We start from the raw sequence: 26,825 nt of genomic DNA on the forward strand, positions 1-26,825 counted from the left end.
GAGACCCACTGGAATAGTATGGAGCTCTGTGGAGACCCGGAGAGATCATCTCAAACACTATAACGTCTTAGCTTAAAGCCTTCTCCATTGATGATCATATAAATGATCAAAGATGTTCACCAAGGGTTTTCTGACAGTTCTGAAGCTGATTGAACTCTGCACCGTGTTTCAGTTTGTCGGCTCTTTGTGGACAGGAAAGGGTGATTAAGACTTCCAATTAGTCACAGAGAAACTTTTGAACAGTGGAAGTTCTCTGTATGTCTCTGTTTGAAATGAGGCCCCTTTATAGGAGGAATGAACGTGGGCTAGATGTGAGGATGTACTCTCTCTCTGAGTCCTCAGTGGCTCCGATACCCTTTCTTTGGGAGACGCACCATTTGAAAAGAATTCTGTTCGCGTTGATTTTTGCATCAACTGGCAAGAGTGAACTGTTACCAGAGAGACTGAGGGCCAGAAAGCCTTTAGTCTGAGTAAATGTACTTAAATACAGAGTAAATATGTAACCATTTGGGCAGTGTGTGCATCTGTGTGAGTGTTGGTGAGTAAGCTATGTGTGATTGTGTATTTATGAGTTAGCGTTAGAGTATCTGTGCATGTGCATTTGTGTTACGTCTTGGTATATGCGTGTTTGTGAGTGTCTTTGTATGCGTTTGCCTTTGTGCGTTGTGTGTTTCTCCCTGCGGGGATCGAGGCAGGCTGTGTGGGGTGTTATCTGCCTCTGCGGAGGGGTGACAGCTAATCACCGACCCTGACGATCACTGGAAGAGAGGTGGGGTGAGGGCGTCAGGCGGGAGGAGTGGGAGGATGCTTGTGAGGTCCATTGGTTGAATAACACGGTCGACTTGAATCTGGCATCTCCTCTGTCCAAACCCCTGGATTAGTGCTGGAGCCTGTCTGAGGCTGAGGCAGACATCTTCCACCCGGCCCAGCCCAGCCCAGCCCAGCCCAGCTCTGCTTGGCTAATAACAGCCAGATCAGGAGAGATATATAGACTGCGATAGGGGAGCCAGTGACAGGACGTTGTGACATTTCTTGATGAGCTGAATACATTTCCATGTTTACCTACTCTGTCAGTGGTGCCTTTGATCTCCCTTCTGCCTGAGCTGCTCCAACATTCTCAGCCTCACTGAGAATACCTGCAGATTTGTGTTAACATATAGTCGTGTGTTTCTGAGGGGAGAAAGTGAAGGGAAGAGGGAGGGAAGAAATGACGCCTTTCAAGAGGTGCCTTGTCAGGTGTAAAGAGATCAGGAATGATTACCTCACCATCTCATGAATCTCTGTAGACGACAATGCTAAATGCATTTGTAGATCATTTGCAGTGCTTGGTGGGATAAAGCGTCTGTGATTCAGTGTGACGGCTTGTGTTGCCTGTTGACACAGTGGAGATCACAGGGCTGGGGGAGCGGGGCTGTCGGGAGCGAGTGTGCCGGTGTCATGAGATGGCAGGCTGGAGAGAGACAGGGAATCAGTCTGTATTTTCAGGAACAACGTGATGCTACTATGTCTCCTTTATCTGTCATTGCATTCAGCTTTTTATCATGTTCTGGGCTGAGTAACAACGAGACTAACAAAGAATGGAATCTGTGAGCAGAATATGAGTTTAGTGGAAGGGTTTAGATATCTACAAAAAAAAGATAGCTACAAAAAAATTGCCCTTAAGCATTTGTTAAATTAACTTTTGTGTTTTCAGATTTCTATGAAATATTACTTACAGTATAATTACTTTCAATATGAGTGAAATAGTTTTCCTTACAAAAAATTAACTATGTTAAAAACCATATTTTCTGTGTTGGAATGGTGTGGGCATACCCCAACAATATAATGGTGTGGGTGTATACCAGTCATTAAAAATAGTCATGTGAGTAGACCGCTGATTGGCCAGCTCATCCTCCCCTAGACCGCTGATTGGCCAGCTCAGTTTGAGGTTGTTTTTAAAAAAAAAATCTAATTTATGCTCTGGCCACAAATACGATTATAGGATGAGTCAACAACATTATTTGGGTATGAAAAGTGAGATTTTCACTAGACAGTTACTTTAACAATGGGTTAAATTTTATTCAAAGTTCATTGACATTAACACTCATTGGGGCCCTTATTAGTTTTAAGTAGTGGGATTTCAAACTCCCTTTAGAGCAAATTTACAACACAACACACTACCAAGCAGGCAGTGAGCCCCATATCGTGTGGCTCCTGGCCCGTCTGGTACAATCTACTATGGTGATGTATAGTCTTCAGACTGATTGGCAGGTCTCCCGGTGTGTGTGTGTGCTGGGTGACGTGCTGAGCCTGCCACATAGAGAGGCCCTCCTCTGCCTGCAGTTGCACACCTCCCACTGAGTCCCTAAACTGGTGCTCCCTCTGATTGACTCTGTTCCCCAGGCAGGCAGACACCACAGCCCCTGACTGCAGACTAGAGCCCTAACAAGACAGAGCTTGATTGGGACAACCTCACTCAGTCACTCACCACCAACCACCTACAGTGATAGTTTACTCTGAGCTGAGGCAGACAGACAGGGCATGAGCAGAGCTATGGGAATGATTTACTGATGGGCCTTTGGATAATTTTAAACACTTATTTCTCAAAATGAGTATTTGCCATTCTAACAAGGCCGAGCAGAGTGGGAAAATATATTATTATACCTTTCTATACCATCAAAAGACTCATTCATGTCTTTTGTCCTTGAGTTGTCATTGTTATTTCACATTTTCAGTCTTCAATGAGAGAAAATTGACAATGCGACAGTATTGGAATTGGCTTCTGAATGAATAACAGAAATAGTACATTCACAGTGTAGCAACAATGGGTCTATTCAAAATCTCCCTTTGCATGCATGTAATCTTTGTGTTCGTCTAATATTCGCGTTCGCTGTACAAAGAGTGGGATACAAAAACACATTTAAACCCCTAGCCTTGGGTGGTTTGGTGAACATTTCTCCTTTCTCCTGCATCTTACTGTGGCTTCATAATGTGAACGTATAAATTGGGGCTAAAATTACATTCTGAAGACCTGTGACATATCCGCTCGGTTGTCATCAGCCAGCGTGAGAATTCTAATGTTGCCGTGGTAATTTGGAGCTGGGAAATTTGGGGCGAGGGTGGGAGGGGGATGTGGGGAGGACGGTTAGAGACTGCAGGTCACTTTCCAAACAGAGACCTTGCTGTGGGAGGCGGGATCCTTATGAAGGGCCGATCAGGCACCTTGGGTAGCCTTCAGCACGATGATGAATTACCTGCTTGTCTGGCTCAGCTCAGAGAGGATGGCGCGGGACCCAGGCCTCCCGCCTGTCAGAGAGAGAGGAGCACAACTCACCCTCAGCTCACAGTACAGTGCAGGGCTGGGGACAGGGACGGCATCAACCATCAGCCCACTGACATGATGTCCTGTCATTCATACACCTGTTTATATACAGCTATATAGACTACATCCAATACCATACCTCCCTGAGCTAAATACATGGTATTATCTATTACTCATAATACATCATATAAATCATCTATCAAACATTGACCCGAACCACCCAGTTTATAATTATTTATGTATTATATATTCACTCTTTGAGTAGGAGAGTAACCAACACAAACAAAAATTGGCTCTGGTTTGTTAGGTGAGGGACTATGAAGGACTGGTAAATATACAGCAACACATTGTTTCAGTAGGCACCAGAAGCTCTCTATCTTACATGTAGGCTGTAGGACAACTATAAAGGATGTGACCCCAGGTAAATCCTCTGTGTCCTGTGAATCATTCCCTTCCTCTGTACATGTGCCTGGTAGGCAGGGTTGCAGTGGGGTGCAGAGCTAGGATAGGATGGGGTTATCTGTATCAGTGGAGATGTTTTTGGCGTCTCTCTCTATCACTGCTGGACCAATGTGTCATATGGTGGGCTATTCTGAGGCTGTGTGTGTGTGTGTGTGTGTGTGTGTGTGTGTGTGTGTGTGTGTGTGTGTGTGTGTGTGTGTGTGTGTGTGTGTGTGTGTGTGTGTGTGTGTGTGTGTGTGTGTGTGTGTGTGTGTGTGTGTGTGTGTGTGTGTGTACCGAATGCATGTGTGTCCATGCGTCCGTCAGGCATGTGTGTGCCTCAACTCTGCCCTGCACTAATGGCAGCTGGCATGGGGCCAGCATCAGAGGGGAGGTAATTAGAGTCCAGAGGTTTGGGGAATGAGCAACAATCCCCCCAATCTCACTACTAACAGATGTGTGTTTGATCTTTTAACAAACCTCACTGCCGCTCTCCCCTACGGATCACTAGCCGGCCTAAGAAAAGGGAGGAAAAACACAGTTGATTACTGGCGTGGACTTGGTAATGTGCGAGACAGAGAAAATGGACTGGGGGAATGAAGAGAAGATGCAAAGTGAAAAGCCTGGGGAAAGAGAGCTGGGCCGGTTGCGGCTCAGTTCAAATCAGTACTATGATTTGCTCCAGGGTGATTCAACAGTGTTTGGGATGCAGCACGTTCTGTCCTTAATCCCCAGAATTATTCAAATAGAGAGAAGAGACCAGGAAGTAGGAGGCTATTCACAGACTGCTTTGAACCGGGAGTCAGAAGATGGAATGTGTTTCATTCACTGAGTAACATGAGGCTCTGTGTAACCTTGAACTGCCCCCTAAATAGAGCCAGACAAAGTAGGAGCGTAATGCCTCGTTATAACACCAAATACTATGGAAGCCTTTCTCAATTGTGTTACACCATTACATGTTTCTGATGGAAATAATTCCTTAGGACAAGGAACAGCTTTTCAAATTCCATCTAAAGCTTTAAGAAAGAGAGAATAGTTTTCCGTGTAAAGTACGAAGAATGTCGAGTGCCTGCTCCTGCGTTTGCAATGGCGTTAGGTTAGAATAAACTTTGTCTCACGAGAGAAAGAGAGAGAGATTTCAAGCTCCCACCTCATCTTTCTTCTCCGGCTGCCTCTGACCTTTCTCTCCCCGTCCCTTTGTTCTAATCTTCTCCAGGAGCTCTATGGAGTGATTGTGTGTTCTTCTCCAGTGGGCCTGCTCCTCCCTGGTTTCCCCTCCTACAATCCCACCTTTTGTATTCATGCTTCAGATCCCCCCCTATTGTTCTGCTTTCTAACTCTGGGAAACCAGCATCACTCAAGTATATTAGCTGGAGCCTATTACTGTCGCTGGGATCGCTTCTCTGAGCCATATTAAAGACTCCCCAGACAAAACCGTCTGTCATGTTAATCCAAGCTTTAATAAATAGAGGGATGTGAAACTGTATTCAAATAGGAGCTCCTGCATTTATGCTGACAAAGAGAGACGAGCTATCAAGAACGACAGACAGACAGCGTTTTGCATTAAAGAGAGGGAGAAAAAAACAGATTCGACTGGCATTCATTCATTCCCATTGTGACGAGAAATGTCATATTATTGAAATGGCCTTTAAAATAACTTAAACCTAATCTAAGTTAAACACTGCAGGTGGCTCGGATATTGGGAGATATTGGCAGCTGTAATTGAATTGAATGCTTTTCAACCGAAGACTCTAAAGCCTTTTCTCCGTATCATACACCTATAGATAACACGGCATACAATGTCTAGCTCAGCTGAGAGGACCAAGCTTTTGTTCATTGGATGCGTGTACATCAGACCACGCTATCTTGAACATGATTACTCATGAAAAGAGAAATAGTGTTATCACATTTTATTTTCCAGTTGGTTATTCAATGAACGTGTGCATCACAACGTTAATAGGGATGTCATACTGTTAGTTCACACAGAGACACAGACAACGGCCTAGTGGCATAGCAGAGAGCCTATTGCATCCATGAGGAGCATTCTCACTGGTAACAAAGAGGGAATTGAAGTGCAGCTCCCTGCTTCATGGTCATCACCTAGTTTCACAGCTTGGAAAAAAGGGCAAAGATGCATTCTTTTTTTTTTTTCATTACTCTGACTTGGTCCCTTACACCCTGTCTCCTTGGTTAGCCATCGATCGGCTTCAAGAAATGGAAATCTAGTTAAACCAGCCTTTCAAAACCAGAGAAGGGCTGCTGAATGATATAATACGGATAGTGCAAATCCTCATTTAATAAAGGAGAGGGGAGAGGAGAGAAGAGAGGAGAGAGGGAGGGAGAGAGAGAGAGAGAGGAGAGGAAAACAGCAACCTTGGTCATCATCTCCTGAACATGTTTTTGCCTGCTGTTGCTCTCGGTCTAAATGAAAACTGACATATTTATATTTATTTGAAATTAACATGATTGTGGGCCTGCCAGTGTCAGGAGGATCTTATTTACATACCAATTAGCAGATTTACTAACCACCTTTTCTACTGATTAATATAATTACCATATACACAAGCATGCATATGAGAGAGATGGAGAGGGAAGAGGATGGGGGCAGCTTGTGAGACTGCCGTGAAATTCATACGTCTGCTAAAAGAGAAAGCTGATTGCCTTGCCTTGGCAAAGGGAAAAAGGCAGCACTTTAAGTAAGTCCTCCATGTTAAACTGTTACCTCCAGGGCACAGGGATTTCTCACCTCTCCAATTACTATTTGAGCTGGAAAGCACAATATTTCCCAACCTGTCTGGTTCTTTCTCACGAGGGAGGGGGCAGGGCTTGATCGGCTGTTGCGCGGAGTTGGCTCGCAGGCATACTCTATTCCGACAGAAAGAGGAGAGAAGGCTCTCTGCGCGAGTGTGGTGCAGGGGGAACGGGCTGCTTGGCTGGCACAATGAAGCCTTATTAATCAATTGACCCCGTAGTGCACAGTTCCCTGCAACCTGGCACAGGAACAGAGAGAGGGATTGATGGACAGGGTCTAGTCATCCTAGTTACCCCTCCCTGCATACTTAGCTAACTGCATGGACTACTCCTCTCCCAGCCCAGGGACGTACACTGGCACGTGGGACTGACTGAGACAGAGCTAGGCTAGGGGAGGACTGTGGACTGAAGACATCGTTCCATCATAGTAGTAATGCTGTCTGCCTGACTGCTCTCTGTGTCAGTCCATTGGTCAGACTCGCCACTCTGTGACTCCCTCTCTAATTGTGCATATTTGTTGTGCTGATGGCTTTGCTCAGTGCTGCAGGAGGATCTGTTGAAGCCATCGCCGTGGCGCTCGGAGGCATTCTATGACACACAAAGGTCCCTGCTAGAATATGCATCATAGCGACGTCGTTGGATGCAGAGCGTCAAGTGTTTTTCTCCAGCCATTTTGTTATCGTCAACATAAGAAAAAGTTAGTGACATAGCCTTAGCAGAGTCATATAGCCTATACTGTATGATTATACTGTATGATTCTGGTTGAATCATAAAAGTTGACTGAATATTTTGTCATCTTACAGTATATAGCCTTTTCTTCTGCCACCTGTGTCTTCAGTAATGGAACTCAAAATGTAAATGAAATATATACGCCTCTCCAATCCACTATCACTCAGGCAATTCACTGTTGGTTGTTCCTCCGGTCAAAGCACAGCTTTAGACACCAAATGACCTTTAAATGCACCGGATACCCTTTTGCCTGGCTCACAACACTCACATTTAGCGTTCTGAAGGAATATCATGCTTATAGGCTGTGTATATTACAGGTCACTGATTTGTGTCATCATGACCAGGTGAGTGTGAAAGGGGTCAAGGTGTAGGACAATGGACTGCAGTGAGGGCCATCTCGTTTTTTTACTGGGGAGAAAGTGATCCCATGAAGTGATGCTTTCCAGTATGAGAATTTCCACTTAGTCTAGACAGTACAGTAAGTCAAGATATGAGCAGAGCAGGTATGGAACATTAGTGTCTGAACAGTCTATTGAAGAGCTGCCTCCCAGCCTAAGGGGGGTCAGGAAATTACTAGCAGCCCTGGTTCAGGTTCCAGGTTCCTTACATACCAGGAGTTCTGTGTGGGCTGCATCTCCAACTGTACTCTTCTAAGGGACACAGTGGCCTGCTCTCCTGTTCTTGTTGACAACGACCACCATGCCTGGTCACTATCAGACATCCCAGCTGTCTTCACGGTGTCCCTGTACCCGAAGGGGAGGAGGGGGTGTACGGAAGTTGTTTTGTGTCAGACATTTTGGGTTTCTCTCTTACGTCCCTCATTGCTGTGTAATTACCAGTGTTTCCTGGATGTGAAGTTTGGCCCCCTGCTCCTTGTTAAAGCTAGTAAAACCACTGGAGTGTGCATGCTGCACATGGCAGGGAGAAGGGCCGAGAGACAGCGATATTCATTTTCTCTGTAAAACAATTCATTGAGAGGGTTGTCACAAGCTTGTCCAGGGTCATTGAAGCAGCTATTTCCGCTTTGTTCATTGAGAGCATTGTTAAATAATATGAGTCTTGTAACAAAAAAAATGTGAAAGAAGACCCATAGTCCTTCAGAGTCATTGACAGTGTGTTCAGTTACAGTGCATTCGGAAAGTATTCAGACCCCTTGACGTTTCCCACATTTTGTTACGTTACAGCCTTATTCTAAAATGTATTAAATAATTTTGTATCCTCATCAATCTACACACAATACCCCATAATGATAAAGCAAAAACAGTTTTTAGACATCTTTACAAATGTATTAAATTTATTTTAAAAAATGAAATATCACATTTACTTAAGTATTCAGATCCTTTACTCAGTACTTTGTTGAAGCACCAATGGCAGCGATTACAGCCTTGAGTCTTCTTGGGTATGATGCTACAAGCTTGACTCACCTGTATTTGGGGAGTTTCTCCCATTCTTCTCTGCAGATCCTCTCAAGCTCTGTCAGGTTGGATGGGGAGCTTTGCTGCACAGCTATTTTCAGGTCTCTCCAGAGATGTTCGATCGGGTTCAAGTCCGGGCTCTGGCTGGGCCACTCAAGGACATTCAGAGACTTGTCCCGAAGCCACTCCTGAGTTGTCTTGGCTGTGTGCTTAGGGTCGTTGTCCTGTCTGAGGTCCTGAGTGCGCTGGAGCAGGTTTACATAAAGGATCTCTCTGTACTTTGCTCTGTTCATCTTTCCCTTGATCCCGATTAGTCTCTCAGTTCCTGCCATTGAAAAACATACCCACAGCATGATGCTGCCACCACCATGCTTCACCATAAGGATGATGCCAGGTTTCCTCCAGACGTAACGCTTGGCATTCAGGCCAAAGAGTTCAATCTTTCATCAGTTTCATCAGACCAGAGAATCTTGTTTCTCATGGTGTGAGTCCTTTAGGTGCCTTTTGGTAAACTCCAAGCGGGCTGTCATGTGCCTATTACTGAGGAGCGGCTTCCGTCGGGCCTCTACCATAAAGGCCTAATTTATGGAGTGTTGCAGAGATGGTTGTCCTTCTGGAAGGTTCACCCATCTCCACAGAGGAACTCTGGAGCTCTGTAAGAGTCACCATTGGGTTCTTGGTCACCAAGGCCCTTCTCCCCCAAATGCTCAGTTTGGCTGGGCGGCAAGCTCTAGGAAGAGTCTTGGTGGTTCTAAACTTCTTCCATTTAACAAAGATCGAGACCACTGTGTTCTTGGTGACCTTCAGTGCTGCAGAAATGTTTTGGTACCATTCCTCAGATCTGTGCCTCAACACAATCCTGTCTCGGAGCTCTACATACAATTCCTTCAACCTCATGGCTTGGGTTTTGTTCTGACATGCACTGTCAACTGTGGGACCTTAAATAGACAGGTGTGTGCCTTTCCAAATCATGTCCAATCAATTTAATATACCACAGGTAGACTCCAATGAAGTTGTAGAAACATCTCAAGGATGATCAATGGGAAATAAAATCTCATAGCAAAGGGTCTGAAACTGATGTAAATATATATATATATTTTTTATACATTTGCAAACATTTCCAAAATCTGTACGGGGTATTGTGTGTAGATTGATGAGGACATTTCTTTATTTAATACATTTTAGAATAAGGCTGTAACATAACAACATATGGGAAAAAGTCAAGGGGTCTGAATACTTTCCGAATGCATTGTTACCATTCTGTGGCCCAGAGCAGTAATAGTCTGCACTCTGCCTTCCCTCATGACTAATCAAACATATACATCTTATGACTCAGTGTCTCCTTCACCACCACAAAATCGTTCCCTCTTTTTCCTCTGGCCTCTGGAAGTCTACGTTTCACAGGGACACTGACTAGGCCTTGACGTAGACCTGAAGGGATTCCAAATAGTCACATACAAATCATCCCCCCATTGTGTTGTAGCAGAGACCTCACTGTGTTCCTGTCCCAGTGGACAGTGAGCTGTGGTGTTCTTTTCCCCAGATCCCGGGGAAGCTCCTCTGATTCCTCTCTGTTGTGTGCTGAATGTAAATAATGGGGTGATTGCCGCTGATCTAAACTGCTGTCATAATGCATTTCCTTAGCCCTTATATATCCCCCTGACGCTTTTTCAGCCCAAAAACGCTACATGTCTCTGTGCTTATTGATGCTTCTGTCCTTGGATAAATAATTCAAATTGGCTGCTGTTTGAATTATTTATCCAAGGACAGAAGCATCAATAAGCACAGAGACATGTACCACAGAGACTGACTGGGCGTTTTTCATACTTATGGATTTAGTTTATGCATTGGCCCGGGTGGAAAGGTTGTCCGGGAGTGGAAGTTTAGCATCATATTATCTGACAGGAACAGGATAAGCCGTCCCCCAGGGGTCCTGGGATCTAAACAAGGGTTTGATTACCTTCCCTTTGTGTTTTTCCTGGTTAGAGGGCAAACCTCTTCCACCTGAGTCAATCTGCATTCCCCAACACTCTCAACCCATCTTGTTCTCAGGTTCAACCTCGACAGGTATTTAGTAAATCACCCTAGCTAGCACAAGCTCTATATTCAACTTAAATAAAAGAATGAGCTAACGATTGCCATTTTAACTTCTGCTTTGTGGGAAGTGTTGGTGGCACTGTGCATCTGTCACCTGCACTGCCTCATCCTAACTGGCTGCTAGAATCTGCCATGTAGTCGTTAGCTCAACAGTCATGTGCATGCTCTCCTGTAGGCTAAAGTGTGTTTGTGTAGCAGGAATTCAATAAATACGTGTTTTCATGATCCTTAGTTATTAAAGGTGAACTAGTCTTGATTCTTGGCCCCAGACTGCCTTTGTAGAGCTTGGTGCTTTTTCTGGGTGGACACAAAGCCAGAGGATTGCGTTGCTCGAGTCTATAGCTAACGTAACACACACTGAATAAATAGACTAGGACTCTTTTCTTCATTGTCACAAAAGGCCAGCCACTCCACTGTGGTCCCCACTCCCATTTTACATAGTGATAAGATGCATTATCCTTTGAACCTTTATTTTCACTCAGCCAGGAGAAAGGAAAGCATGTGAGAGAGGAGGAGGGCAGAGAGAGAGAGAGAGAGATTTCTCCTTCCCTGGAGTGAGACTGTGTGGAGGGGTTTTGTGTGAGCGGTGAAGAGGTCCTTAACCTTCTATCAGATAGAGCCATAGAGTTGTGCTCTGCCTGAATGGCTGCATTGAAGAGCCCTGAAGCAGAGGAGAAACACCCCACCACTGCTGAACTTGTGTCCTGCGTTGAATAAGCTGCCTGACACCTGTCCTCCCACTGCAGGGTCATAATAACAGACAGACACATGGCTATCTTAACATCACTGAACATGGGAAGCCTATAATACACTGCATTGATGGCCTAAAGGCCTCTTCATTTTACAAAGCTATGCTAGTATTTCCACTATGCATTTGTACTTAAGCAATGAGGTACAAGAGGCACTGCTGTATCATGAATACAGTCACAGGTAAATGGCATTGACTTTTGGTCATGTTGCTACAGACTCGACCCAGTCGTTAATTCTTTTTGCATAGTTGCTATTCAAAAGGACTGTTCGTCTGTTCTAAACAAAATGGTTGCTAAGCAGGCTGGATAACGTTCTTGTGACTTGCTAGCTAGCTAGCCAACTTCTGCTAACTCAGTCACGTCAAACATTGAACCTGGAATGACGGCACACTAGAGCATTTTCATTTGTTTGATCTTTTTTTTCTATCGGCATTTACTTGGATATGTCCACGATAATGACGCTGATGCGTGATTTTGACCGGCTCAGAAAAAGTTGTCTCATCTGGGCAGCGAAATTCAAAAGTGAAACAGGCAGACGGTGAGGCTTATATTAACCCCGCTCGCTGTACCAAACTAAATGCTAGGCTGGAAGTAAGGGTAAATAATGTGCTCGTTGAGATAAAGACAAGAGTTGATTGGGACAGCTACATGAACATGATACTCTTATGAAGGCGGAGTGATCATTATCAGATAGAACTGTTAGCAGGGGTAGGTATGTCTGTGACGGCCAATACAGCACGGCTTGAAATGCTGCTTGTCCAATCAGCATACAGGATCCAAACAACCAGTTTTATAATAGACATTATAAATCGGGTGGTCTGAGCCCTGAATGCTGATTGGCTGACAGCCATTATATGTCAGACCATATACCACGGGTATGACAAAAAAAGTATATTTACTGGTCTAATTACGTTGATAACCAGTTTATAATAGCAATAAGACACCTCACTGGTTTGTGGTATATGGCCAATATACCACGGCTAACGGCTGTATCCCGGCACTCCACTTTGCGTTGTGCTTAAGAACAGCCCTTAGCAGTGGTGTATTGGCCATATACCACACCTCCTCGGGCGTTATTGTTTAATTCTATCAGCTTCAGGGCACATACTACTATTTAGCAGTGTAGGCTGTATATTATTTATAGGAAATGTGTTTTGCAGGGCTGATGTGTTCTGGGAAATTGGATGACTATAGGTGTGAAAAGAGTAAATCCTAGGCAGTAATTACATGCCAGTTAGTAGATGCTTTTATCCAAATCAACTTACAGTCGTGCGTGTATACTTTATACATATCGGTGGTCCTGGGAATTGAACCCACTACCCTGGCATTTCAAGCACCAGGCTCTACCAACTGAGCTACAGAAGGCCACAAAGGACCAATGAGATATCATTTGCCTATTTACCAACTGACAAATACATGAGACCGTATGAATGAAATACTACAGAGGTAAGCAGGTGGTTTAGGTCAATGTCCATTTGGAGGTGGTCATAGTACAGCAGATCTAGCATGTGGGTGGTAGAGAGCTGCAGTAGACTAGTGCCTACATCCTGTGGCAGGTTTGAAGCAAGGCAGCAGCAGTGTGGCAGGGCCTGGCAGAGCTCCTCTTTATCAAGTCAGGCAGTTCCATCTGAGCCAGCCCCCTGCTCCTCTCTTCTCTTCTCTTCTCTTCCCTTGCTCCACATGGCCATTCCCGCCCTGCCACCCTCCCGCCGTGCCGCGCCTCGCGCCCCACCCCCACCGGACCACACCACACTGCGCTGCCAAAACCTCCCCAGGACACAGCCTGCTCCGCTCCACACCGCACGTTACCTAGCGACCGTAACCGGGGAATGTGTGGTGCGCGGCGACATTGCCCTATCTCCCCATCTGTGGTGTTGTATGGTGCTGTTTTTTCCTTTTCTTTTTGTGTGTTGTTCTCTCAACAAGAAACCACAATGAAAATGAGGCTGCCTAAATTCAACGTTGTTTTTACCACTTCTTCTGAATTATAGGGAACAGATTTCTGTCTTCCAATCTGTCGTGAGATGTGTGAGGATAAACATTTGCCGTCTGTCTCTCTCTCTGTGTGGCTTTAATGAACGACATGATGAGAGTTGATATCACCATGGATCATGCTGCTACCTGGTGGAGCAGAGGAGGCTGGGGTTGGTTGTTGCAGTGAGGTGTGTCTACCTGGTTGACTCAAACTGTCCATGGTTCCCTGAGGAAGACTGTCCGTTGTCCCACATTGAAGGATACACACTCTTTTTAACCTCTAAACACATCTTTACCACAGTAAAGAAGGAATCACCAGTGTATGTCTCTTCCAGGTCTTTCCTATCTGACCTCAGACTAATGTCTGTTTTCCTCATTTGTCTTTCAGGTAGAAGACGCCATGCTCATGTTTGATAAAACTACTAACAGACATAGAGGTAAGTCCAACATCTGTATGTTAGCATCCCATGTGTTTTTCTTTTTACTTGTATTCATGGGACAGAAAATAGCACGATTTCTGTGGCATTTTCCCCTGTTAAACAACACTGGGTGATTCATTTCACAAGGTGCCAACCTATTACAGTGCTTATCCAGACACTGGAAAACGTCCTTTAAAAATCAATAGAATGCTATTTTAAACCTATGGCAGGCTGAGGTGTGACTGATGTTACAGACGGTGGTGGGTGTCGTGTAGAGACAGGCATGGGCTCTTCCTTCTCTCTGGGTGTTTGTAGGGGGTTATGGAGCCAGCCGTGGGTGCTGCCTGCCTGTCTGCCTGCCTCTAGCACTACCGCTCACTGCGCTGAGAGATAACAGCAGAGATAAGGCCCAGGAGCAGCGCTGCCTTTATCTCTCTCTTATCTGCTCTTTATCTGGGATTAGGGGGAGGTTTCTCTATAAAGCAGAGGACTTTCCAAAGACAAACTGTCTCCATCTCCCTCTCCCTGCAGTACAATTGTACCATCTCCACAGCCAGAAACGCTACCAATTGCAGGCTAAAAGACACTAAAAGACCTGATATACAGCTGACAGACAGACTCTGTGGTCCATAGTGATGTGCAGCAATGCTGATGTGATGGATAGGATGGTGACTGAAAAAGCCACAGTAGTGCAGCCATTCTAAGGGCCAGTTAGCTGCTCTCATTACGTTAGACGGCTGCTTGTTAGCTCTTTCCTCCTCTCCTCTCAGAGAGAAGTGTGTGTCGTCCAGCTGCTGACAGGCATTTCCTCTCCACCTCGTATACACACTGAGGCCAGACACTTCCCCTCTGTCTCTCACACTACCCAGCTTTTCTCCAAATAGTCATATCACGAACACGATCTCCTCAGCATCGAAGCAGACCTCTCTGTGAAAGTGTTGCCCAACCACGTCAGCCGAGGTAGAGCTTTACTCGGGATTGATGAGTAAATGTTGTATCGATTTTTTTTGGTGCTATTCTGTGTGTGTGTGTTCACACATTTGTGCATGTGCGTGCGTCAGTGATGAGCGGGTTGAGTCATAACCCACAGTCCCCGCGGTTATATCCGCTGGACGGGCGGGTTTAGGGTCTTGAAATATTTGATGGTTTGAATAAAGCGAGAAAACAATGCATCTTTTTTGAAATAAATGTATAATTCTTGTGCAATTCACATCTATAGGCTTTTTATTGAGGATATTTCTTTCGTTATTTGTATCTGGTGTTAGGCTAGTGCGTGAACCTAAACTTTAGGGCTGACTTTCTGCGCGCCATATACACGCTGAATGCTTTTGGGAACTTGGGCAGAAAAGGTTAGCGCTGATCCACTGTGGATTAAAAGGACAATAATCGGAGTTTAATTCAATAAGAGAAAATCTGTTAAATGGAGAATTGACAATAAAGAGAAGGGAGGGCTAGAACAGTTTGGGAAAGATTGTAAAAGAAGAAGTGGTAAAGAGGATTACAGTGCCGGCCATGTTATGTGTGATGATTGTCATGCGCTATACAAATTCGACAGTCACAAGACAGGGACATCAAAAAGGGCATGTTAAAGAAACCGTAGCCTACTGTTCAGATGGATTACATTTTTATTGAACTAGGCAAGTCAGTTAAGAACAAATTCTTATTTACAATAACGGACTACCGGGTAAAAGTGGGTCAACTGCCTTGTTCAGGGGCAGAACGGCAGATTTTTAACTTGTAAGCCTTTCGGTTGCTGGCCCAATGCTCTAACCACTAAGCTACCTGCCGCCCCAAAATCTAGCTGTAGGCTAGGTCTGCTGTATAACCTCTCACATAGCCTGATAGCCTATTAACTCCTGCAGAATGAAGCATTTCTTGCAGTAAAATGATAGGCCTACACCAAATGTAGCCAACATCTTCACTTTTTTTTTTTACCCTCAATTTTGTGATTTCAATCTTGTCTCATTGCTGCAATTCTCCAACGGGCTCAGGAGAGGCGAAAGTCGAGTCATGCGTCCTCTGAAACATGACCCGCCAAGACACGTTTCTTAATACCTGCTCGCTTAATCCGGAAGCCAACTGCACCAATGTGTCGGAGGAAACACTGTTCAATGACAGAGGTCAGCCTGTAGGGGCGCTCAGCCTGCCACAAACCCCCCAGGACAAACCCTCCCCTAACCCAGACAAGGCTGGGACACTTGTTTGCCACCCTATGGGACTCCCCATCACAGCCAGTTATGACACATCCTGGGATTGAACACCAGGCTGTGGTGACACTGCAACACTGCAATGCCTTAGACCGCTGCGCCACTTGGGAGGCCCTTCTTTCAGAATCTTGAGAGAATGAATGCGCGGTTAGGGACCGTCTGTAAAGCTGCTATCTTTATCGACATCAAAAAAGCTGATAGTATTTCAACCACATAAAATATGCGTCCGAACTGAGCCATGGAAGAGAAAACGTGGCAATACCTTATGCTGGGTACAATAAAATGCCACTCTAAAATGTGCAGTTTTGTCACACAACACAATTCCACAGATGCCTCAAGTTTTGAGGGAGCGTGCAATTGGCATGCTAACTGTAGGAATGTCCAACAGTGCTGTTGCCAGAGAATTTAATCTTAATTTCTCTACCATAAGCCACATCCAATGTCGTTTTAAAGAATTTGGCTGTACATCCAACCGGCCTGCCAACCACAGACCATGTGTAACCACGCCAGCCCAGGACCTCCACGTACGGCTTCTACACCTGCGGGTTCGTCTGAGGATGGGGGGGTGTTCAAGAAATCATTCTGATTTGCTGGGCCTGGCTCCCCCAGTGGGTGGACCTGGCTCCCACTCATGGCCGCAGCCCTGCCCAGACATGTGAAATCCATAGATTAGGGCCTAATGGATTTATTTAAATGACCTGATTTCCTTTTTGAACTGTAACTCAGTAAACCCTTTGAAATTGTTGCATGTTGCATTTATATTTTTGTTCAGTATATAAGCAGAAACATATCTAAATTAGGCTTTAAAAAATCCTGCACCCCTTTCCAAAAATCGTTCTGCCGTTAGAGTCAGATGCAGGTCTTAGATTTTCACTTTATCACATATAGTTGGGCGGTTGCGAATGGGTTATTAGCAATTGACTGTGAGTGAGGGTGAACAAACAGCTGACCCGGGCATCACTAGCGTGCGTGTTCATGCATGTATGCGAGTGTGTGTGTGTGTATGTGTCTGTGCGTAAACGTGTGTGTGTGTGCTGCCCGCTGTTAGTGTGTCTGGTAAAGCGTCTCTCTGTGAGCAGTATCTGAACTAGTGGAAGTGCTATATGAGTTTGAGTGAATCGTGATGTGAAGTGACAGAACCCAGTGTGAGGTCTGCTTTGAGACGACGAGTTGCTGCTTTTTCTTCATCTCTCTCTGACTGCACTGCTGCTCTGTCAGTGTGTGTCTGTGAAGGGACTGGAGCTGAGCGGAGAGGAGTGAATCAGGTGTTTGCCTTTGGGCTGCCAAATGCCCTTCAAATGAAGACAATGATGGATAAGCACCCGGCCTGGCCATTTTTCTGATTCAGAGCTAACAATAGTGAGAGACAGATGAAAGTCTTCCTTTGTCTTACTAGCATGTTAGTATATACTGTCATTCCTCTGGTTGGGGATTTTTCAGTTTCTCAACATGTGTACTCCCGTCAGTAACTTGACAGATAGAGAGACTCCATTGTGTGTATATGGCAAATGGAGAGAATCCAGTTTTTCATGGTGGCTCTGAACAGACAATGTACAGTGATATGAGGGCGATGTGTGAAGACATATTGTTCCCCGTCCTCTATATTAAAAGAGGTCGTGAGACAGGACGTCTAACAGTCAAGGTATCTGCGGTGTTCTTTTGACTCTCCTGTCGTGATGGTGCCTCTGTGTGCCTTACACAGACAGTGTGTGTGTGTGTGTGTGTGTGTGTGTGTGTGTGTGTGTGTGTGTGTGTGTGTGTGTGTGTGTGTGTGTGTGTGTGTGTGTGAGTGTAAAAATGTACTTTCTAATCCTCTCTCTGCGCCGCTCTTCACACTCATTTGGAGTATTCAGCAGTGTCCTTCAGACGCCACCCCTAAGGTGACTGCTGCTGAAACGACTGCTAAAACACATTTCTTTACCCCCTCCCTCCCCCTTCTCTCTCTCTCTCTCTCTCTCTCTCTCTCTCTCTCTCTCTCTCTCACTTTCTTTCTCTTTCTTGCTTTCTCTTTCTCTCTCTCTCTTTCTTTCTTTCCTTCTTTCTATCCCTCTCTCTCTCCCTCCCTCTCTCTCTCTCTCTCTCTCCCTCTCTCTTTCTCCTGTTAGAGGACACTCACTGCAAGTGAAGCTCCTGACAAAGGCGAGTGCTGCACACCATCTCCCTGGCATTTAAAGGAATAAAATAAGGGTGATTGTGTTGGGAATTCAATGTTTCTGGCAAGCGGCATGTGCTGTCCAGAGGTTCACACCGGAGTTGAGCCATTGTTACTGCCAACCTTGCAGCCCCCCCCAACGTCACCTTTCTCCCACCTCCCCATCCCTCTGCTCCTCCCTCCCTGAAATCAAATACAATTTTACTGGTCGCATACACATATTTAGCAGATGTTGTTGCAGGTGTAGTGAAATGCTTGTGTTCCTAGCTCCAACAGTGCTGCAATATCTTACAATTCACAACAATACACACAAATCTAAAAAGTAAAAGAATGGAATTAAAATGTATAGAAATATTAACACGAGCAATGCCGTAGTCAGGAGTATAAATATATATACATATGTGATGGGATGTATCGACAATATGGACAGAATATGGATAGAATATGTAGTATATTTGAAGAATAGTACAATACCCGTCAAAGTTTGGACACACCAACTCATTCAAGGGGTTTTCTTTATTTTTACTATTTTCTACATTGTAGAATAATAGTGAAGACATCAAAGTATGAAATAATACATATGGAATCATCAAAAGGTTTTAAACAAATACAAATATATTTTTGATTTTAGATTCTTCAAAGTAGCCACTCTTTTCCTTGATGACAGCTTTGCACACTCTTGTCATTCTCTCAACCAGCTTCACCTGGAATGCTTTCTTGAAGGAGTCTTGAAGGAGTTCCCACATATGCTTAGCACTTGTTGGCTGCTTTTCCTTCACTCTGCAGTCCAACTTATCTCAAAACATCTCAATTGTCCATTGCTCGTGTTTCTTGGCCCAAGCATGTCTCTTCTTCTTATTGGTGTCCTTTAGTACTAGTTTCTTTGCATCAATTTGACCATGAAGGCCTGATTCATGCTCTCTCCTCTGAACAATTGATGTTTAGATGTGTCTGTTACTTGAACTCAGTGAAGAATATATATGGGCTGCAATTTCTGAGGCTGGTAACTCTAAAGAACTTATCCTCTGCAGCAGAGGTAACAATGGGTCTTCCTTTCCTGTTGCAGTCCTTATGAGAGCCAGTTTCATCATAGCGCTTGATGGTTTTTGCGAAGGCTGTTGAAGAATCATTTCAGATTGTCAGTAATGTGTAAGCAGAGGAACTTTAGGCTTTTCACCTTCTCCACTGCGGCCCCGTCGATGTGGACAGGGCGGGGTTCAGATAATAATCCCCAAGCTTAATGATAAGTTTGGAGGGTACTGTGATGTTGAAGGCTGAGCTGTAGTCAATGAACCGCATTCTTACAAAGGTATTCCTCTTGTCCAGATGGGATAGGGCAGTGCGATGGCAATTGAGTCATCCGTGCATCCATTGGGGCGGTATGCAAATTGCAGTGTCGGGTAATGGGGAGTTGATATGATCCTTAACTACCCTCTCAAAGCACTTTGTGATGAAAGAAGTGAGTGCTACAGGGCGATAGTCATTTAGCTCAGTTACCTTCACTTTATTGGGTACAGGAACAATGGCGGACATCTTGAAGCAAGTAGGGACAACAGACTGTTATAGGGAGGGATTGAGCTTCCCGTAAAGACTCCAGCCAGCTGGTCTGTACATGCTCTGAGGACGTGGCTAGGGATGCCGTCTGGGCTGGCAGCTTTGCAAGGCTTAACAAGCTTAAATGTCTTACTCACGTCGGCCATGGAGAATGAGAGCTCACAGTCCATGGGAGTGGTGGTGGCCCGCGTCGGCGGCACTGTGTTTTTCTTGAAGTGGGCGAAGAAAGGATTTAGCTTGTCCGGGATCAAGACAACGGTGTCCACAACATGGCTGGTTTTCCCTTTATAATCCGGGATTGTCTGGCATCCCTGCCACATACGTCTCATGTCTGCGGCGTTGAATTGCGACTCCACTTTGTCTCTGTACTGACGTTTTTGCCTGTAACATGCCAGCCACGTTACAGTTTTGCGTGAATGCTGCCATCTATCCACATTTTTTGTTTGGATAGGTTTTAGTCGTCACAATGGGAACAAAATCCGCTATACACTTCCTAATGAACTCTGTCATCGTGTCAGTGTATACGTCAATGTTATCCCCAGAGGCGAACCGGAACATATCTCGGTCCGTGTAATCAAAACGATCTTGAAGCATTGATTCTGATTGGTCAGACCAGCGTTGAACAGTCCTTACCACGGGTACTTCCTGTTTGAGTTTCTGCCTATAGGAAGGGAGGAGCAGGATGGAGACATGATCTGATTGGCCGAAGGGAAGGTGGATTGGGCCTTGTAGCCATCCTGGAAGGAAGAGCAGCAATGGTCGAGTGATGTTAATGCGCGAGTGGCTCAGTCAATGTGTTGGCAAAACTTCTATCGGGTTTTCCTTAGATTTGTCCCCAGCTACAGTAAATCCTCAGGATATGCGGTTTCCAGTTGGTACAAAGTCCAATGTAGTTCCTTGAGAGCTGTCATGGTATCGGCTTGAGGGGGAAAATACACGACTGTGACATGACCGAAGAGAATTCTCTTGGGAGGTAATACGGTCGGCATTAGATTTTTAGGTATTCTAGGTTGGGTGAACTAAATAACTTGACTTCCTGTACATTACCATAATCAGAGCATGAGTAGTTAATCATGAAACAAACACTGCCTTTATTTTTCCCAGAGAGTTCTTTATTCGTGTCTGCGCGATGTACTGAGAACACAGCTGGCTGTATGGCCGGGAACAGTATATCAGGAGAGAGCCATTATTATGTGAAACAGAGTATGTTACAGTCCCTGATGTCTCTCTGGAAGGAGATCCTCGACCTGAGCTCGTCTACTTTATTCTCCAAGGACTGAACATTAGCGAGTAATATACTCGGAAGCGGTGGATGGTATGCACGCCCTCTGAGTTGGACTAAAGGTCCACTCCGAATACCTCTTCTCTGGCGATGTCTTGGAGCAGTCTCTGGGATACCCTTGGAGGGTACCGACCTACTGCCCTCCATCCCCATCCCTCCTTCACTCTCAACACTAGCCTCACACTCTGTATACTCACAGTGAAATGCCAGCTCCTTTTTAGCAAGGAGAAAGGAAAACATATAGGAACACACAGGTGCACATGTACACACACACACACACACACAAACACACACACACACTAGTTATGGCCAGAAAACACGTAGTCAACATGGTGATCGGATATGAACACTAACGCCTTGTCAGTGTGTTGAGTGTTCACAGCAGCGTAGAAGCTGTCACCCACAGCATGTGTGGTGGCGAGAGAGGACGTGCTGTAGACAGGCCTGCTGTGGTTACACACATGTATACCCTGGGGCTAACACTAGAGCATGGTCCCACCTAGTCAGAAAGACCAAGCATCCAGCCATCCATGGAGCATGGTTTACACCGTAAACCACCAATACTAACCAACCGTTACTGTACCTACCACCAGCTATACTCCAGGAACCTTTTAGACCTGTTAAAATCATTCTTTCATTCTTCCTGCTCACATCTGCCAACCTGACACATGATCTACAATCTAAACAGTGATTTTACTGTCAAACTAAATTGCCATTCCCAATGAGAGTGTGGGGGAGGTGAGACCAATTGTGGGGGGGTGGAGATAGTGATAAGTTGTTAAAGTGTCACAGTCGCCGTCAGGGTGGAAATGACCAGACCAAGGTGCAGCATGGTGAGCGTACATTTCTTTTTATTTATAAATGTTGCCAACAAAACAAAGAGTAAAAAACAAACGTGAAGCTTACTAGGGATATACAGGCCACTAACACAGACAAAGGTGGAAAAACAGGCTGCCTAAGTAGGATTCCCAATCAGAGACAATGATAGACAGCTGTCCCTGATTGGGAACCACACTCGGCCAAACACACAGAAATACAAAACATAGAATGCCCACCCCACATCACACCCTGACCTAACAAAATAGAGAAATAAAACGGCTCTCTAAGGTCAGGGCGTGACAGAAAGACAACTGGTTGACTGGCAGCTGCTGATATGGTGGTATCAACTAAACCATTTGAAGTCGGCTGTAAAAGTTGAAGTGATGGAATCCAATGCTCTTCCACAAGGATAGTTTAACCCTCCATTAAGGATAGCTAAGACAATGCTATGGATTGCTCTTTGATTCCGTCACTCAATACACTACAAATTCTGTGGTAGGCACTTATGTCGATCATGAAACCAAATCCACAACAACCAGTTAAAGCGGCTACAGTGTAATTGTCATCCACCGGAGGTCCCAGTGAGCCTAATTGGACACCTTTTTAATTTGCTTCTGCTTAATAACAGATGAGTAGGATGATGATGAAACCCATTGAAATTACACATTATATTCCTTAACAATGGTTCGGAACCAGACGGCATCCATTTAACCGCTTTTTACAAATACTGTGTAATGACTACAGGTTAAATTTGTGTTTTTTTGAATGATGCAAGTGTTAGTAATTTCTGGCAGCATGCAGCAGAACTAACTATGGAGGTTGAATAATTATGAAGGTAAAAGTCTCATTTGGATAGAGAGAGAGAGAGAGAGAGAGGGAGAGGGAGAGGGAGAGAGAGAGAGACCCTACACATCCTAATAGATAAACATGTCCACCAAAATCATACCAAAATATACGCTTGTTTTATCGACTTCCAAAAAGCATTTGATTCTATTTGGCATACAGGACTGTTCTACAAAGTTATTGAAAGTGGTGTAGGGGGTAAAACATATGACATGATTAAATCAATGTATACTGGCTATACGTGCAGCATTAAAATTGGTAAGGAAAGAACATAATTCTTTAACCAGGGGTGGGGCCTTCGCCAGGGTTGCAATCTGAGCCCTGCATTCTTCAATATTTACATTAACGAATTGGCCACTATTCTAGAAAAATCCTCAGCCACTGGTGTTAGTCTCCAAAATTCAGAAGTTAAATGCATACTCTTCGCAGATGACTCTCGACAGATCCTGGACCTGCTAGAGCAGTACTGCCAGACCTGGGCCCTGGCAGTAAACCCCAAAAAGACTAAAATAATGATTTTCCAGAGAAGATCCAGATCTCAGGGAATTAGACCAAAGTTCTCAATTGGTACAAAATATATAGGGTACTGTACACACTACAATTAAAATAAGCTCAACCGGACACCTTAATGAGGCAGTGAATGAGCTGAGAGAGAAAGCAGGCAGGGCATTGTACGCCATTAAAAAGCTAATTCAAATTGAAATTAAATTTGGCTAAAACTAATTGAATATGTCATTGAACCAATTACACTTTATGGCAGCGAGGTGTGGGGTCCACTTGCAAAACAAGATTTCATCAAATGGGACAAATACCCCATTGAAACCCTGCATGCAGAGTTCTGTAAGATTATCCTACATGTCCAGAGGAAAACTACAAACAATGAATGCAGGTCAGAATTAGGCCAATATCCACTAATAATAAAAACTCAAAAAAGAGCCATTCAGTTTTGGAAACATCTAAAATACAGTGACCCCTCTCATATCATCACCAAGCCCTGCAATGCCAATAGTTGAGCAAAGAAAAGAGTCCCCTCATCCAGCTGGTCCTGGGGCTGAGTTCACAAACCTGTTCTACTAACGCACTGAAGCCTCAGGACCAGAACATCCAATCAATCAGGATAAGCCAAATTACAACACAGTCAAAACATAACTATATTGCTTATTGGGAAACTCAAACACAAGCACAAAGCAAAAGGCAGTGCTATCTGGCCCTAAATCGACAGTACACCGTGGCTAAATATTTGACCATGGTTACTGATCAAAACCTTAGAAACACCTTGACAAAGTACAGGCTCAGTGAGCACAGCTTTGTCATTGAGAAGGGTAGACACAGGAAAACCTGGCTCCCTGTAGAGGAAAGGCTGTGCAAGCACTGCACAACAGCAGAACCTGAGACGGAGCTGCATTTCCTGACAAAATGTAAAAAATATAAAACAATTAGAGAGTGTCATTTTCCCAAATTTGGTTTCAAAGACCTCTCTGATGAGGATAGGCTACCCGTCCTGTTGGGGGAGGACGCAGAGAGCTGTGGGTTGGCAGCGCACTACATTGCTGCCTGCCATAAGTTGAGGGACAGTGTCTGACAGACCAATCAACCTGCACATGTACTCTACTGTATGCTTATTGTTATTGTTGAATGTATGGTTATTTTGACACGTGGTTATTGTTGTTACTGTTGTCCCGTTGACAATTTTGATTCTCATTTTTATTTATTTTCATATTGTAAATATCCAAAATAAGCTTTGGCAATATGTACATTGTTACGTCTTGCCAATAAAGCAAATTGAGAGAGAGAGAGAGAGAGAGAGAGGGGAGGGGAGGCAGGGAGGGTGAGAGAGAGAAGGGAGGCAGGGAGGGTGAGAGAGAGAAGGGAGGCAGGGAGGGTGACAGAGAGAAGGGGGCAGGGAGGGTGAGAGAGAGAAGGGGGGGGCAGGGAGGGTGAGAGAGAGAAGGGGGCAGGGAGGGTGAGAGAGAGAAGGGAGGCAGGGAGGGTGAGAGGATCGATGGGCGCGCAGAAGCAGCGTGGTTAGGTTTTTCTGTGGGCTGAAAGGCCTGGTTTGTTCCTGGAACATGAACAGAGGGCTGTATTGTGTGTGTCTGTAATCTGCTTACCTGGATCGGCAGCCCAGGGACGAATCTCAGCTCTAGCCTCACGGTTGGCACCAAGGAGTCAATGTCACACTGCGCCAGTCTCGCCTCGCTTCCTAACAACCAGGCACGGGTCTGTGCAATGCTGTGTGTGTTTGCGTCTGTCTATGTGTCGGGGGATATGTCTGTGTGACTTATGAAGATGTGTGCATGTTAGTGTATATACAGTACCAGTCAAAAGTTTGGATGCACCTCGTTCAAGGGGTTTCTTTATTTTTACTATTTTCTACATTGTAGAATATTAGTGAAGACCTCAACACTATTAAATAAAAAAAGTATTAAACAAATCCAAATATATTTTATATTTGAGATTCTTCAAAGTAGTCACCCTTTGCTTTAATGACAGCTTTGCACACTCTTGGCATTCTCTCAACCAGCTTCATGAGGTAGTCACCTGGAATGCATTTCAATTAACAGGTGTGCCTTGTTAAAAGTGAATTTGTGAAATGAATTTCCTTCTTAATGCGTTTGAGCCAATCAGTTGTGTTGTGACAAGGTAGGGGTGGTATACAGAAGAAAGCTCTATTTGGTAAAAGTCCATATTATGTCAAGAACAGCTCAAATAAGCAAAGAGAAACAACTGTACATCATTACTTTAAGACATGAATATCAGTCAATATGGAAAACTTCAAGAATTTAGAAAGTTTCTTCAAGTTCAGTCGCAAAAACAATCAAGAGCCATGATGAAACTGGCTCTCATGAGGACTGCCACAGGAAAGGAAGACCTACAGTTACCTCTGCTGCAGGGGATATGTTCATTAGAGTTATCAACCTCAGAAATTGCAGCCCAAATAAATGCTTCACTGAGTTCAAGTAATGGACGCATCTCAACATCAACTGTTCAGAGGAGACTGCGTGAATCAGGTCTTAATGGCCGAATTGCTGCAAAGAAACCACTACTAAAGGACACCAATAATAAGAAGAGACTTGCTTGGGGCAAAAAACACGAGCAATGGACATTAGACTGGTGGAAATCTGTCCTTTGGGTTGATGAGTCCAAATTTGAGATTTTTGGTTCCAACCACCGTGTCTTTGTGAGATGCAGAGTAGGTGAATGGATTATCTCCGTATGTGTGGTTCCCAACGAAACATGGAGGAGGTGTGATGGTGTGGGGGTGCTTTGCTGGTCACACTGTCGGTTATTTATTTAGGCACACTTAACCAGCATGGCTTCCACAGAATTCTGCAGCAAAATGCCATTCCATCTGGTTTGCGCTTATTGAGACTATCATTTGTTTTTCAACAAGACAATGACCCAACACACCTCCAGGCTGTGTAAGGGCTATTTGACCAAGAAGAAGTGTGATGTTGCTGCATCAGATGACCTGGCCTCCACAATCACCTGACCTCAACCCAATTGAGATGCTTTGAGATGAGTTGGACTGCAGAGTGCAGGAAAAGCAGCCAACAAGAGCTCAGCATATGTGGGAACTCCTTCAAGACTGTTGGAAAAGCATTCCAGGTGAAGCTGGTTGAGGGAATGCCAAGAGTGTGCAAAGCTGTCATCAAGGCAAAGGGTGGCTACTTTGAAGAATCTCAAATATATTTGTATTTTGGTTACTACATGATTCCATATGTGTTATTTCATAGTTTTGGTGTTTTCACTATTATTGTAGAAAATAGTTCAAATAAAGAAAAACTATTAAATGAGTAGGTGTGTGCAAACTGTTGACTGGTGCTGTAAGTGCTATGTCTATATGCACAGCCGTCTATGTGTATGTGTGAGTGAACATGTGTATGTGGCTGGGTCTTTACAGTGCAGCATATGTTTACCTCTTGTAGCTAGAAAGTGGAAGTTATTTCTCTTGAAATGGATTGTTATGGCATTAAATAAACAGTTAAGACTCAAACAATGGATGGAATATAATCAGGTGTCATAGTGTTCCGGCCATCTGGCTAAACTCCTCTCCATTATTTATTTCTCCATTGTTCATATTGAGATAAT

At 44.6% G+C, this 26,825-nt stretch overlaps 1 protein-coding gene across 14 annotated transcripts in view; it reads left to right on the forward strand.

Annotated features, from left to right (window-relative positions):
* Positions 1-26,825, forward strand: part of LOC112250268 (RNA-binding protein Musashi homolog 2) — a 332,528-nt gene that overhangs the window by 167,426 nt on the left and 138,277 nt on the right. For all 14 annotated transcript variants that reach the window (XM_042309137.1, XM_042309138.1, XM_042309136.1 and 11 more), the window contains exon 7: positions 13,846-13,894. In XM_042309137.1, coding sequence (XP_042165071.1) covers positions 13,846-13,894 — 49 coding nt within the window. The remainder of the gene's footprint in view (positions 1-13,845; positions 13,895-26,825) is intronic.

The sequence above is a fragment of the Oncorhynchus tshawytscha genome, linkage group LG30, assembly GCF_018296145.1.
Source record: "Oncorhynchus tshawytscha isolate Ot180627B linkage group LG30, Otsh_v2.0, whole genome shotgun sequence".
Classification (NCBI taxonomy): domain Eukaryota; kingdom Metazoa; phylum Chordata; class Actinopteri; order Salmoniformes; family Salmonidae; genus Oncorhynchus; species Oncorhynchus tshawytscha.